General features: G+C 28.9%; 2 protein-coding genes across 2 annotated transcripts; both read right to left on the reverse strand.

The window, feature by feature from the left end:
- Positions 1-3,385: 3,385 nt before the first annotated feature.
- Positions 3,386-6,048, reverse strand: LOC107882702. The gene is made up of 6 exons (XM_016801494.2): positions 5,616-6,048; positions 5,122-5,528; positions 4,780-4,963; positions 4,525-4,712; positions 4,041-4,203; positions 3,386-3,903 (listed from the first exon to the last, which is right to left on the reverse strand). Exons 1-6 carry the CDS (start codon positions 5,899-5,901, stop codon positions 3,443-3,445), a joined length of 1,689 nt encoding a protein of 562 aa, XP_016656983.2. The 5' UTR covers positions 5,902-6,048; the 3' UTR covers positions 3,386-3,442.
- Positions 6,049-6,270: 222 nt separating this feature from the next.
- Positions 6,271-8,061, reverse strand: LOC103309150. The gene is made up of 3 exons (XM_008183901.1): positions 8,037-8,061; positions 6,660-7,895; positions 6,271-6,554 (listed from the first exon to the last, which is right to left on the reverse strand). Exons 1-3 carry the CDS (start codon positions 8,059-8,061, stop codon positions 6,271-6,273), a joined length of 1,545 nt encoding a protein of 514 aa, XP_008182123.1.
- Between the last annotated feature and the right edge of the window lie 7,929 nt (positions 8,062-15,990).

The following is a 15,990-nucleotide window of genomic DNA, read 5'->3' on the forward strand; positions in this document are numbered from 1 at the left end:
TTCCTCCGTATGAATCTCCGAAAAACACGGAATCGTTTCCGCGCACCAACATGATGTTAGACCCAAGGACTCTCGTATCATATAATTGGCGGGAAACTTTACGCGGGAAGAGTCGCGCTTATTGTAAGTTATTCGCTGATAGCGAGTGGATCGAGGGTCGGTGATAAAGCCTAGGTACCACTTTGGCGGTATTCTGTCTAAGGCGGGAATGTTTGAAAACCATGTTTGCATGTTTGAGTGATGGCCCTATGGCATTAATATGACCATAAGAAAAAATTTTGCAAAGATTAAAAAAAGAACGATGGTCAAAAGTATGAGGTTTAATGCCGTGTTCGAATGAATAGTAAAAATATAAAATATCGATATAATATTATGTCAATACAATAATCTGCCGTGCGATATCGTACCCGCATGAGTTACCTGCCTTGACTCTTGTTATGTCGCCGTTCTAAGACAATGGACTGCGCCGACGTCCGACCGACCATTCTTAAACATCCAACAGTCATACGAGTGACGACTTCGCTGTTAATTTCAATTTCGAAAACAGAAAACACGTGAGTATACAATGTAATATTTTTATAAATATTGTAATATTAATATAATTTGTTGCTTTTTAAAACGTTCACCGCAGATCGTAGGTATTAATCAATCAATATAATGTAACACACGCTTTTCGTTTAACGAATTTAATATTTTATCATACCATCAACATAATAATACCGGCAGATCACTTATTGTTTTGTTTTACTATACACTTTCTTTATTGCTTTTTATTTGTCAACTTCAGAATGGGTAACAAAGTATAAAACAGAGCCTTGTTTTTTAACACGTCCAACGCGGATCGTATTTATGAATTGTTAACAAAATATCTCTTATTATAATAATATATAAATTTGCGAAGAAAATCAAGCCTTAGTTTTGTCTGCTACGCATGGTTTCTGTGAAACAAATCAAATATTTTTTTTGTTTTTAACACGATCACCGCCAATCGTATTTCTAAATAATGTATATATAACCACATAAAATTGCGAAGGAAATCCTGGCTTAGTTTTAGTGTGCACCACATGCTTTTTGTCAAACGAATTTAATATTTTATAATACCACAGACATAATAATGCAAACTAATCAATTGTTTTTTTCGACTTCCTTTATTTGTTTTTATTTATTAATTTTAGAATGAATACAGTGTACAACATCAGTGGCAGCTGCACCGTCTTCATAGGCAACGGCGACGAACGCGAGAACCGCGCCCGACGTAAGCATAAATTTGTATAATATTAGAAACGATTAAAATGATATCTCCCCGTTTCAGAATGTTACAACTGCGGGAAGCCCGGGCATCCATCTCGGGATTGTGGTGAGTGTTTAGTTTACATATTCCTTAATAACAACCTTAATATTATGTATATAATTGTAATTTATATTGTAGCCAAGCCCAGGGGTGGCTTAGCTAAAAGGGGCGGCGGCCGCGGTGGTGGTGGCGGAGGCGTTGGCGGTGGTGGTGGTGGTGGCGGTGGCGGTGACGATAGACAGCGGGGAGTTAGGAGGGGTCGTGATGGTGGAAGGCGACAGGGAGGTGGCTCCAACCTCCTTAGATCCCGCTCACCGGTCGGTACCCCAACGCCGATCCCCGTCGTTAGACGGCACCCGTCGTCAAGAGTAAGGATATATTAATTAGTATATTTAAAAAGACATCCAAAAATCTAATTAAATAAATTATTTTCAGTGCGATCTATGGAAGACGGGCTCGCCGCGGCCGCTGAAGGTGAGGATATATTAGTATATTGAAAAAAAAAACGTTCAAGTTTTAGAAATTGAGAAATCTAATTAAACTAATTTTTCAGGACCGTAGGCAGGCTACAGTTCGGCGGCCGTCGAACGTAAGGATCTATTAGTATATTTAAAATTTATAAATCTAATTAAACAAATTATTTTCAGGAGGTCAGTTGTAGCCGAGCCGCGGCGACGACGGCAGACTTGCTGCCGCCAAACGTACACAGAACGAAAAACATCTATGAAATTAATGAAAATTGACGTTAAAATAACAAGACGATTGTTAACATAGGGCCAACAGAGAAGATTGTTAATATCAAAATTAAAATTTTGTTAATCAATAAATTATCAGGCTCTGTTAATTTGATGAGGTTTTTAGTTATATTGATAAAATATAATTATTAATTTTAGAAACTCTAAAGCTGTTTATACTTTTAGTTAAATAAATAATTTTATTAATTCTACCCAGGTAATGATTGAATTGATAAGCCATATAATTAAATTTAATAAAGAATTTGTTAAATGTATTAAAACTAGAGCTGGCTGTATTTTTATTTCAATAATTAATTTTTTAATCCTACATAGGCAATGTTTAAATTAATAAACTGTATAAATCAATTTAATAAAGAATTTGTTTAATTTATTAACTCTAGTGCTGGCCAGTAAATTTTTACATCAATAATTGATTTTTTAAATCTACATAGGTTATGTTTGAATTAATAAGCCATATTATATTCAATTTACAAATTAATCTGTTTAAAATATATGAAATATATATAATTAATTTCACAATATGCTCAGGTTTTCCAAATTTGCATTTTTATTGATTTTTTCGTATAGATCAATACATACTTACATTATTAATAATATTATAATAATGTATTTCAAACAGCAACACACAGATTCATATCAAATAAATAATTTATTACTTAAATTAAAGATGTTCCTTTTGTATTAAAAAATGTAGTAAGTATAATAGTTCTTATAATCAATATATAAAATTACACGAATCCAAAATAAAAATTATATAACATTATATTATAATAATAATATAATAAACTTTTAATAATGTAAATAATTAAAAACTGAGAACTTAATTTGCTCCCGTAACAGGAAAAAAATTATAAAATGAAAACACAATATGTAATAATAATAGTTTAGAACTATAAACGTACAATGTACATAAAAATTTTAAAGTATAAAAGTTCTTATAACCAATATATAAAATATATAAAAATTACATGAATACAAAATAAAAATTACATAATCTTATATTATAATAATAATATAGATACCTTTTAATAATGTAAATAATAAAAAATTGAGTAATTAATTTACTCTCTGAAGAGGAAAAAATTAAAAAAATTTAAATACAATAGTTAATAATAATAGTTTAAAACTATAAATGTACATAAATATTTTAAAGTATAATAGTTCTTATTGGTAATACATAAAATTAAATGTAACTAAAATAAAAACTACAAAACCATATTATATTGTATTATAATCATAATATAGGCAATAAACTTATATAATGTAACAGATAACTGCTAAATATAAAGATAAAAATTACATTTAACATGAAAAAATGTATAAATATTTAATTTTAAAGGCGGCTTTTTGAATATTATGTAATTACAGTTTACCATTTAAGTATTAGAATAAAAACCTACTTCAATTCGGATATTATTTGGTTTACTAAAGGACAGGGCTTATCATATTTTGATACAATGTTGAAGTAAAATTTTTGGATGAATAACCAGACATCCAAGGACTGTATGGGGTATTCTAAATTAAACACATGAAATATCTTAAAACAAATATCTATAGCTCTTACAATAGAAAATACTTTGTACTTAATATTATCAAAATAGACCATTATTTGACTAGGTTCAGATATAGTGCCCACAATCAAAAGACAGGGTTGAATACTATTGCCATTGACTTTTTTTGAGTTTAAAAGTGCTTCAAGTTCAGCTGCTGTTTGGGCTATCAAGACATAGCTCTGTTGGGAATCTGATATTGAATATTTGATAACACATCTTTTTCCTTCAGAGTCAATGTATGATGTTTTTGATGTTGGTACTAACATGGCATGCAAAACATAAAATATAACAGAATTTCTGGAATCTGAAAAATAATAATTAATTGTTTAAGTTAGAGTCACCTATCGAAGTAAGGCATTACTGTATTGCTGTATAAATACAATTATACAGAAAGAATGCCCCGGTGTAACATAGAAACTATGTGTTTCTAAAATAACTTACTTTCAGATGAGTTGCTATTTTCTATTATAGAGGCAATTAATTTTCTACTCGTAGGGTCTTTCACTCGTTCATTGAGAATTTGTACAAGTTTGGTTGATGTATTATCAAAAACACTAAGCATGTCTTTTGCATTTTGATAAAGGCGTTGAAAATCAATGTCAATCTATAAAAAACAATAATAAAGAATACTTCAGACTAAATAAATATTGGCAAACATAGTTAACATTGTCAATCACACTGCAGTATACAAGTTATATTACTTAAGTTAAGTAATAATAATATGTATATTATTTTAATACAATTTAAATAGGTAGGTACTTATATTTTCATACACTTTTATTGAAATTTGGGTAAATCTATTTATATAGGTATTTAGTATAATCCAAATTAATTTTATTATGATTAAAATAGAATTCATACAAAATAATATTATTTAAAATGTTTAAAAATATGTTGAATCATAAATTAATTAATATTAACTCACCAGCTTATATCCAAGTGGTTTAGTATAGTGGACCCAAGTAGTTTGGATTTCGGTGTAAGAAAAATTTGAGTTTTTTAATGCTTTTAACCTGTATACTGATGTTTTCTTCCAAGCACTTTCGACATCTGGCCACGACAAATCGTCATGTTTTAAGTGACTTATTGTGGAAAAAGCATCTTCTTCTGCTACTATAAATTAAAATGGTTAAGTGTAAGAATCTTAATAAATTAATAAATCACAAGTTATTTTAATTACTTAGTTCATCATCTAACTCTGCAGTAACTCTGGTAAGATTTTTGTTGGCATTTTTGCTCTTTTTGCATATGCCTTCTTGAGGAACTAAACCATGATTTTTTAAATTTCTCATTTTGTTGAAATACTTAGAATAAAGTTTACCCTTTGGACATTTATTTTCTGAATTTCGAACAAAGTATGTTTCCTTGCAATAAATAAACAATAAACATATTTTAAAATTAAATATATAATAATAACAATGAAAGTAGTTACATGATCGTTAAATAATTGGAACAGTTTCAATATGTGGCATTTTAATAAAATATAATGTTTGGATAATTTAAACATGTATTTTTTGTTTACCTTTAACTCTGAGATGAATGTTTCACTAATTGTTGTAGCTATGGTATCTGCTAAATTAACTGACATAGAAATATTTTTCTCCACCAAATAAGATATTATTATATCTATCATTAGATTACGACATGACTCGTTTAAATTATTATTTGTTTTATAATAATTAGTTATCAAAGCACCTTGAGAACTTTTATTTAGAACCTCATACACAGAAAAGGGGGGAACTTGTTGATACGATGAAGTTACACTTGGTGAAGGTATAATTGATCCAGGAACCTGCAGTTGTCTTTTTTTCCGCCATTCCTTTACATAATGGTTGAATTTAATTTTAACACCCAGGGGATATTTTGATAAAAGTTCATAGATTTGGTCAGTACTAATGTACTTCAATGCTTGGATGTCTACACATTCAGCTAAAAAAAGAAAATTGTACACATATTAAATTAAAAATTCTTAAATGTACAATATGTACATAGGTATATCATTTTATTTTTACTTACCAACACATGTTTGGTACAAGTATCCCACTTTCCAATCTTCCAAAGTACTTTTCAAATGCATCTTATCAGTGATTGTAAGGCTATAAGCATTTTGCGTGAGATTTGGATCTGAAGTTGGGATATAATTGGTTAAATCTGATTCCGTTGATATGCTCTCCTCTTCAACAACAGAATGGTTTTCAATAGAATTGAAACTTTGATTGATATTAATTGGTTGTAGATCGGTGAATTCTCTAAGATCTTCATCAATCATAAACGACTCAAAAAGGTTTTTTCCCGAATCCATTTTTTACAGTAGGTGGGTAGGTATTTAGTTTTATAAATACAATATTCTAATCTAAAACAACTATACAACTATTCATAATTGTATATCTTATAGGTATAAGTTAACACATACTAATTTATTATAACTTATGATTAAATGTCTACATAAAACAGCTATAATTTAAAATGTACAACAATTAGTTCTGTTTAGGTATTTAAGTTTGTTATTTCCCTATATTATAATATAGCTTAATAGCTAAGTACTCAAATGGTTTTAAATGTACAAAAACTAAATAACAACTTTATACCTACATTGCCATTTTGATAAAAATATTAAAAATAATAAACTATATATTACAATTTAGATTACAGATAAATATGAAGATTATTTTTAATAATATTCTTTTAGCCGAATCATTAATTTGTTATCAGAAAATTGAATAATATTTATTGGTGGACCACTAAATTCTTTTATACTCATAACACTTTTTGACACTACAGCTTTGTTTCTATCGACTTCATATGTTCTTAAATGAGAATTAAACCATTCCAATTGAATTTGGTGAACAACAAAATGTATATCATTATTTTTTAATATGATAATTTCAAGAATTTCATATAAACATACTTCATTAATGAAACTAGTTAGGTAATTTCCAGTTTTGTATGTTGTACCTTTAAAGTTGATTTTTGAATAACTATCAAAGCTTTCAGTTGATATATTTAAATGATTGAATATAAATTGATCATAATTATTTGAATTAACTTGTTGTGATTTACTTATATTGATCTCCGAGTAGTCATATTTTTGACTTAATAAGAAGTGTGCAAATTTGAATTGATACTTATTAGCCAATGTTAAACAAATATTTTTTCTAGATGTTATTGCTCTAGCATACATCTTAAACTCTTTGTGCTTAGCCTCATAGCGAAAGCACCAAAAATTTCTTGGAGGCCCTGACTTCAAAATAATTGATGGATAATGGGTCAATAAATGATGTTTGGGTTTTAAATTGTCTTGGAAAAATAAAACATACTCTGTATTATGTCTACTTATGAGATTTTTTAAATGTGGAACAGTACCTTGCTGAGTAAGTTGATGTCCTAGTAATATTTCAACTATTTCAAGAAAGTTTAAAAAAAATTGCCAAACTTCATCATTATCTGGTATTAAATCACCAACTATTAACGTAAAAAAATGAACAAAGCACATCATTTGTCTTGCTGACATTTTGAGGTGAAATTTATGAAGATGATGTTTTTCAATTTGAGGAGATAAATTTTTTTGCTCAAGTCCATAGTTAAAATTCTGTTTTCTGAAATTAAGAGTTTCTAGAGAGAAAATTTTAACATTTTCAGTAAAATAAATAATTATATGGGACATATTGTAATGGCATATACCCTCAAATATATCATGCATTACATCTATACTAAAATTTGAAGTAACATGAAATGATTGTATTTGATTTAATATACTTTCCTTATAAATACCAGATTGTGAAAAATCATTTTTTAGTACATCTTCTGTATAATTATGAATATTACGTAGTAAGGTACTATCTTCATGTGATAAACTATGTGTCAAGTGTTTATGAGCTTTGCAAAATCGACAAAAAAAGTTTGCAGAAAATGATTTGCTGAATTCACAAATACTATTAACTCCTAAATTGTCTCCTACTAACAAGCCAAGAATGAAATAAACTGTTTTGGAACCTTCAGAGGTATCAATCATAATTCCATCATTCTCTAAGCTGTTTATTTCATCTACCAACTTCTTAAAACACAAATCATTTCCAAAGGTTTTTAAATCTTTGGACTTAATAAGAGCGGCTAAAAAAATATTATCGAGTCTAGAACTTTGTTCATTTAGAGGGAAACTATAATATACGGCTGATATAGAATGACACATTGATTTTGAACCCAATGGATTATTTATTTCTACATCATCAATATACATAAAAAATGGCATAACAATTTTATTTTGGAATGTCGCTATTTTTTCTTTCCACAAAGACCCTTGAATGAAGTTGGACATAGAAAAGTTTATATTTGACACCGGGCAACTAATCAAACTATTATATAGATTAAGTGATGTGGTAAGGTTATTATTTTGTTCAAAATATTTTTTTATTTGAAATTTTAGAGGCATTAAAATACCTTTTGTAGATACTTCATCATACATGGTCTGACCATCGTGGGAAATTAAATTAATTTCATTATTAATTGTAAACTGTTTACATTGATCACTTATTAGTTCATTATTTTTAAGCCAGTTATTTAACAAATGTTCTGTTTTGCAAAATTTGAAAAGATCTGAGATAGCCGTTGTTGTCTTAGAAAATGTAGATAGAATTATAGTGTCTTTTATTTCATTTTCAATTGTACCCTTTATTAATTCAGTAATGGGCTTGACTATTTTATTTATAATATCATCTTGAATGTTTATTACATCACTTTTACAAAAGTTATTGTTATTATGCAAATTCAAACAAAACTGAACTGCATTTAAATGTAATATTTCAATACATTTATTTATATTAAAAACATTGTCATTTGACTTGGGGCGTTTAGATGTTGGTTGATCAGATTTGCAGTAATTTTTTACTTGTTCAACAGAATTTATTTGCAGATCTGTATCAGAATTATTATAATTTGAAGTTGTTATTGAATTATTAAGTGCAGTTACATGTACGGTATTTTCAATAGAAATATGCTTATTTTGGATATGTTTTCTAAAACTACTTAGACTTTGAAATGATTTATTGCATTTGTTTTCTTTACACGTGTATGTACTAAATGATCCTAATAAATGTATGATTTTGAAATGCGTTACCAAAGCTGACAATGTAGGTACATTTAGTTCACAAATAAAACAAATCATTTTACGTTAACAATTGAAGTACTTACCTTAGAATTTAGATGCATAAAGAACCATCAAATTACAAGCACAATACCAAATTGATCGCTGCAGAAATGAGTGGACGTTCCACGTTCGGAATGATAAATAAACGCGTTTAAATAAAAATAAACATAAGCATGTTATGGATTAACTATTAAACTTTTAACTCAACAAAAATAATTTGTCAAATGAATTATTACACTGATAACTTAACAATTGAGCGAATTTGATAAATACGAGCGGTGAAATTTGGGACTAAATTAAAAACCCAAATCTATTTTTAGGCATTATCGCTATTTTTCTTCACTGTCGTTATGATAGAGTTGACTGGATACGAAATGATGGGCGGGTGACGGGGAGGCAGTTTTAATACAATTATTATTATTGATTCAATAAAATCGTATCTCGATTTGAAAAAGTTATTGTGGATAGTCCCCTAGTTACGCCTATGCATTTAAAACAATAATTGTTATACCAATAAATTATTTGTCAACCAGGTCAGGCATTTTAACACATTTTAAATTATTAATTTATCAAACCGTTATCAATTCAATAAAAACTGTTTGATTGGAGCAAAGAAAATGTTTTTAAACCAACATAAGGCTTGTAAAATTAATTAAGTAATGATATATTTAAGAAATATATTATTATCAAAATTCAATAAATATAATTTGTTAATTTCAACTACAATATTTCTTTCTGTGTAAGGATATATAATATAGTATATAAAAAAAAAATATCAAGTTTTGTCTAATCAAACGCATTATTTTCAGGAGCTCTACGTCACTGCTCGGGAGCAACCCGAAGCCCCACCGCCAAACGTCGTAAGGATATATTTATATACTAAGTGTTTGATATTGATAATTCTAATTGAACACATCATTTTCAGGGAATGAGTGATGCCTCATACTTAGCCGGGGCAAAAAGATGTAAGGATATAATATAAATACTTAAGCTTTTGAAATTAATAATTCTAATTAAACATATTATTTTCAGGTACCGAGAGCAGAACAAAATTGAAAAAGAAGTAAGTTTTTAACAGGAATAGGAATATTGTAATACCGACAATTTTTTTCACTTTACACTTTCTTTCTTTATTTTTATTTATCAACTTCAGAATGAGTAACAACTAACAATGTATAGAACATTAGAGGCAATCGCCAAGTGTACATCAGGGGCTTGTTTTTTAACACGTATAATATAATATGAGGCTAGTATGCGTGTGCGCAACACGTGATTTTTCGTAAAATTTATTGTTTCGTTTTACTATGCATTTTCTTTATTTCTTTTTATTTATCAACTTTAGAATGAGTATAATAACATTAGCTTGTTTAAACACATCCAACGCTGATCGTATTTATGAATTTATATTTAAACCTAGGGGGCTTAGTTTTTTGTAAGCACCAACCCACGCTTTCCGGCAAAGTAGTTAAATTTTTATACTAAGTCTACGTTGCACAGGTCGGAGAGAAATATATTGCGCTGACATGCTCTAAATGTTTCGTCTTTTAATTTTTTAGAATGAACAGAGCCAACACGGTGACGAACATTACATTTAATGGTGCGGTGCACACCCTACACCTGGGGACTGTGGCAGCCGAGGCACCGCCGGCCGCGCGCGAACCGCCGCCGCGAAAAACGCCGAAACGCAGTAAGTACATAGGTGATAGGTACATTTAAATGTTTACTATTGGCTAACACATACATCGTGTTTCAGGATGTTATAGATGCAACTTGACTGGGCACACTATCCGGCAATGTCTCGGTGAGTGTGTACATAAAATTATAATGATGTTATAATAATAATGTTATATTAATAATTTTTGTAATATTTATAGCCCCCCACACATCTAAAAGACCTGAGGCATTGTCACGTGCAGGTGGGTTGAGTCGGGGTCTGGTGGTAAAGCCGCCGCGGAGTCGTTCTCGAAGGTCGCGGGCAGTCATGGCGACTGTAGAGACGACTCCCCCTCCCGCTCCGACCCCGGCTCCTGTCACTTCCAGGGCAGCCATGCCAACAGTGGAGACGGCTCCAACAACTTCTTCGAGGGCAGCCACGCCGGTGTTGGCTTCATCGACACCCATAGACTTATCCGTAAGTTAATATTAAAAAATATTTAAACATAATGCTAAATAATAATAATGCTAAATAAATACAAAATTGTAGGACATGAATGAAAGTGGACCAGCCCACTTGTGGTATCGGAGAGACCACAGTAAGTTGTGAATTGGGGAATTCCTTTTAATGCCATATTTAATTTATTTATTGTTTTAAAAACGAAAATGCTAATTCTATGAATTATATAAATTGTAGACGTTGGATGAATCTACGGGTTCGTATGAATCGGCGGTGGCGGAAATGGCAGCCCTCGAAATCCTGTAATTTAGGACCAAATAAATAATATTCTCAATAATATTCTCATGTCTTGTTTTTTTTTTATACCTTCATAATATAATAATCACGGTTAACACATTAGTTAATATCAGAGTATAATAATATTAGTAGCCTATGTGTTAGGTGTAACATTCTGAGGTGTCTGATATAAGCCAGTATCTTTAAATATGTTTATTTGTGTAATTATAGTGTATGCCATTGTTAGATATGTATCACGACAATAGGAAGTGTACCTAATACAAACAACATAGTTCCCTTCCAGACAAAGTATCATGATAATACTGTGACGATACTAATAAAACATTAGGTTGGGTTAGCTATTAAATATAAGTCATAAGTAGCCTTGCAATTGTTTTTTGATTCTTACATAGACGTTACAAATTATAGTTGAGATTAAAAGTTATTTGTTCAGACGTAAAAACATATTATATAAGTAAAATTAAAAACAAATTAAAAAAAGTTACATAATATTATCATAGTCTATATATATAAGAATCTAACTTGATTTCGGAAAAGAAAGAAACCGGTTTGTTTGTTTATTTATTATTATTATTATTAATTATTTATTATTATTTATTTTTCCATTTAAAATATATATTAAATAATTTATTGTTGCTTACATTTTTTTAATAATAAAAAGAATAAAATTACCACTCCAGTGGTTGAATTCAAAATGTAGGATATATAATTTTCAGAGATAGCAATAACCACGGACTAAGATAGAATGGACTGGTAACGGTAGGAACGGCGAGGTGGTGGAGTCTGATCCCCAAATGTTTCTGCCCCGCTACACTGCACATCTATCACAAGTACACTATGTTCAACGCTATCTAGTGATAATAATATACGATAGAAAAGTAAATAGTGGTTCCCTCCAATGCATTTTTATAAAATGTTAAAATCATAAATATCGGTATTTTAGTTTATACCACTAATTTTTTTGTTACGTCTGAAAGGAAACATCAGAAACATGCCTCGTAAATGTTCCATTATTACTTGTAAAAGTAATAAAAATAATCAAAAAGTTACTTTATTTAAAGTTCCAACCACAGATGCCATAGCCTGGCATACAATTATACAAGATCAAAATGGTAATGAAAAATGTAAAATTAGCCATGTTTGTAGTGAACATTTCTTACCAGAAGATATTATAACACAGTACGTCAACGTTTCGCCAGAGATAATACAAGCTGTAAGTAAATATTTTGGCATTATATAATAATTTTTAACTAAACATAGTTCATTGGTGGCTTTTAACACTTATATTTTTAAGATTCGTGGCACCAGGCAACGAGTTGCTTTAAAAAAGGGAGCAATTCCATCAGTATTTGAAAAGCATACAAACATAACTGAACCACATTCTGTACAGAATAGCTATACTGAACCATGTAGAAAACAATTATTTGAAAACCAAGAACTATTGACAAAACGATTATGTCTAGCTCCTTTGCCAGTAAGTTAATAATAATTCTTACCAAATTTTGAAAGATTTATTTGTGTTGTACTTTTATTATAGGAATTAAAAGAGAAAATTGACTCGTTTGAAACATTTTTAAAAAGCTCAACTGATGTATTGTTACTAATAGGATGGAAATTATATAAACACATTGAAATAATATCAATATACAAACTTTTACATTATAATATAGAAGATGGGACACAAATATTTTTTGAAAAACAAATAGTATTTTGTCCTAAATCTGGCATAACTTACAATGTAAACAAGAAAAAAATTGAACCTGCCTTCTGTGGTTTGACTCAGCTAATCTATCCTTTTCATGTAAGTGAAGTAATTAATGCTGTTAAATTGTTCCATGATAAAATTATTTGTCAGGGCGGTCCAAAAATCATAAACTATCCAGGTACAATATTTTATATAAATCATTGAATACCTATACTTTGGGCTCAAATAATGTTTTGTTTTTATTTTATAGGAATTAAAATCAAAAGTACACAGATTGAAAACACTTTTTGGCGGTCAAATAACTGTAGTATCTTAACTGATTCAACAAAAAGATGCAAACCATGTGATATACTATTTAATGCAATACCTAACAATAAAATACATTTTTAATTATTATTTTTTGAATAGATCATCATCAACTTATGGGTTTTTAAAAAACCAGGATATATTACCATTACCATGTCAGAGTACAATTTATAAATATTTATCCCTCATTAAAACACAGTGTGGATTTGATGAGCAATTTTTTCAGTTATTAAAAAAAAAATTTCTACTTTAAACTCAAATGAAAGACATGGAATGATTATTTTTGATGAAATTTTTTTACGGGAAAGTTTGAAAGTCAATACACGAGAACTTACATATTCAGGTTTAGAAGACTTTGGTGGAGAAACCGAGTCATCTGGAATGAAAGCAAACCATGGATTGGTATTTATTTTACAAGCAATTTTATCCAACCAATAGCTGTCTTTGCGTCTAAAGGATCAGTCAAAGGCAACCAACATTTTTAAATATATAACTATGTACCTATACCTAATGTAAATGTATTGTTTTGTGTCAATGTTATGTGTTTATATATTATCATCTACCCGTTTCTTATTAACATTTTAATGTTGGATTATATATTGAACTTGGTATGTCTAATTCATGGTTAAATATAAGTAATTACTAATTAACTTTGTGATTATTAATAAATAGTTTTGTGTCTATGTTATGTGTTTATATATTATTATCTACCAGTTTCTTATTAACATTACTAATTACTAATCAACTTTGTGATTATTTCCAGTGCTCTATTGTGTTGTAGGTATGTCTGTGGTTTCAAAAACTAAATTTTTGTTTTATGTTTTTATTTGTATTTTGAAACAATTAAATGTTGCTTGTGTTTATTTTAAGAAAGTTTATATTCAATATCAACACTTATATTAGGTACTCATGATTTATATTTTGTAAGTTAACTGAATCTCCAAATCTTTTTCATATTATTTACTGAAATTTATGTTTATTAGGTGTAGTTCTGGCTCAATTAATTATCAAAGCTATATGCTAGTTAGAAAAATCAGGAGCTATTGTTGATGGTGTGGTTTCTGATGGAGCCTCTACGAATAGAAAATTATGGAGTGAGCTAGGTATAAGTGGAGAAAAAGATAAAGTTGTAAATTCTTTTAAGCATCCTTTAAATGATAAACGAAATGTTTATATGTTTTCTGACACTCCTCATTTGATTAAAAATGTTAGAAACAGACTTCATAATCAAAAAAGTTTGAGGGTAAGATATGTCAATAATATTTTTATTTGTTCTATATAATATACTATTTATGTACCTAATCTGCACATTGACCTTCCCATATATGACACTCTAATTTTAAATTGTTATTAAAGTAGAATTAAATCTTTAAGGAATCACCAGACTTACCATACATAAGATGGTCATACTACATTGAAGTTTACAATTGTGACATTAATAGAAGCACTAATTTGCATCAAGAATTTGTCCAAAAATCACTCAGAGACATTGAATGTAGATAGCTTCAGTAAAATGAGTGTAAAGTTAGCTACTCAGGTAATTTATGTTTATCAACACTATTTTAAAATAAATCTAACTTCTTTATGTAAATAAATAAATAAATTTCAATTGCTATTTTAGGTATTAAGTGACTCCATGGCTAAAGCAATAGAATTTTATAGGGACTATGAACAAATTGAAGTTTTAAAAAATAGTTTTCAGACCCAACTTTTTACAGAACGTTTCAACAAATTGTTTGACATTCTTAATACAAAACATCCGGCAGAAGGAATAAGAAAGAACAGTAATGATTTTTTGGTAATTTAGTTTCAATCAACAATACAAACTGATAAATATTAAATTAAATTGTATTATTTTTGTGGGTAAAGATTTTAGAAAAAAAATCTGAAATGGCTGAACAACTGGGAAGAACAAATGATTCATAAAATAATATCAAATCAAGAATTTCTAACACAGTCTACTGCTGATGGGTTACGTGTGACAATTAACTCTACTATACAGCTGTCAAAATATCTATTAGAAGAATGTAAATTTAAGTATGTTCTTACTTTTAAGATGAATCAAGACCGTTTAGAAGTAAATATTAAAAATATGTTTATTATATATCTTTTAACAAATAAATTGTTTTCTCAATTTAATGTTTACAGCAATTTTTTGGAATGACGAGACAAGCCACTGGTCCAAATGACCATCCTTGTGCAGCAACATTTTTACATGTTTATAAAATGTTGTCTATGTATTCCATACTAAAACCACCGAAAACCAGAAATTGTAAAATCTTAGATTCCAATACGGATAAAATTACCATCACTGATTTAAAAAATATTTTTAATGAGAACAATTCTACTTTTCAGCGGACAGAAAAAATTAATATAGGTACTACAAAATAGAATTGATTCAATGATAGAAGAAGATACAGAAATAGATGATATATTTGACAATAATATTCACAATTATTTTAAATCAAAAGTCGAAGACTGTGTAATATATTATATTTGTGGATTTATAGCTAAAAATTTAACAAAAGAAATTAACTGTGATGCCTGTCTTAAAATGATTAAGGGTAAGTATTATAATTTCATTATTATTTACTCAGTAATAAACTAAAATTAATTCATACCTAGGTGAACAAAATTATTGTAATAGACCAGAAGCTGCTTTAGTTAATTTGAAATCAAGAGGTGCACTTACTCATCCAAATCATTTTATATTTAACCTACTATCTTCTGTAGAACAATCATTGTCTAAGTAGGTACTATGATAATACAGATGTTTTTTTACTGACCATTGATGATTTCTTTAATTCTACCAATACTGTTTTTCATT

This window comes from Acyrthosiphon pisum, unplaced genomic scaffold (genome assembly GCF_005508785.2).
Source record: "Acyrthosiphon pisum isolate AL4f unplaced genomic scaffold, pea_aphid_22Mar2018_4r6ur Scaffold_20957;HRSCAF=22637, whole genome shotgun sequence".
NCBI classification, from domain to species: domain Eukaryota; kingdom Metazoa; phylum Arthropoda; class Insecta; order Hemiptera; family Aphididae; genus Acyrthosiphon; species Acyrthosiphon pisum.

Bases quoted from the DNA above. Each gene is read 5' to 3' on its own strand.
- LOC107882702 (XM_016801494.2), bottom strand. From the start codon at position 5,901: ATGGATTCGGGAAAAAACCTTTTTGAGTCGTTTATGATTGATGAAGAT. The intron at 4,964-5,121 runs GTAAACAAAAAA...ATTTATTGCAAG, and splicing joins CATTCATCTCAGAGTTAAAG to GAAACATACTTTGTTCGAAA. The intron at 4,713-4,779 runs GTAATTAAAATA...TTTAATTTATAG, and splicing joins AGAGTTAGATGATGAACTAA to TAGCAGAAGAAGATGCTTTT.
- LOC103309150 (XM_008183901.1), bottom strand. From the start codon at position 8,061: ATGTATGATGAAGTATCTACAAAAG. The intron at 7,896-8,036 runs GTATTTTAATGC...ACTTCATTCAAG, and splicing joins TGATGAAGTATCTACAAAAG to GGTCTTTGTGGAAAGAAAAA. The intron at 6,555-6,659 runs GTAAATCACAAC...TCAACTTTAAAG, and splicing joins CTACTCGGAGATCAATATAA to GTACAACATACAAAACTGGA.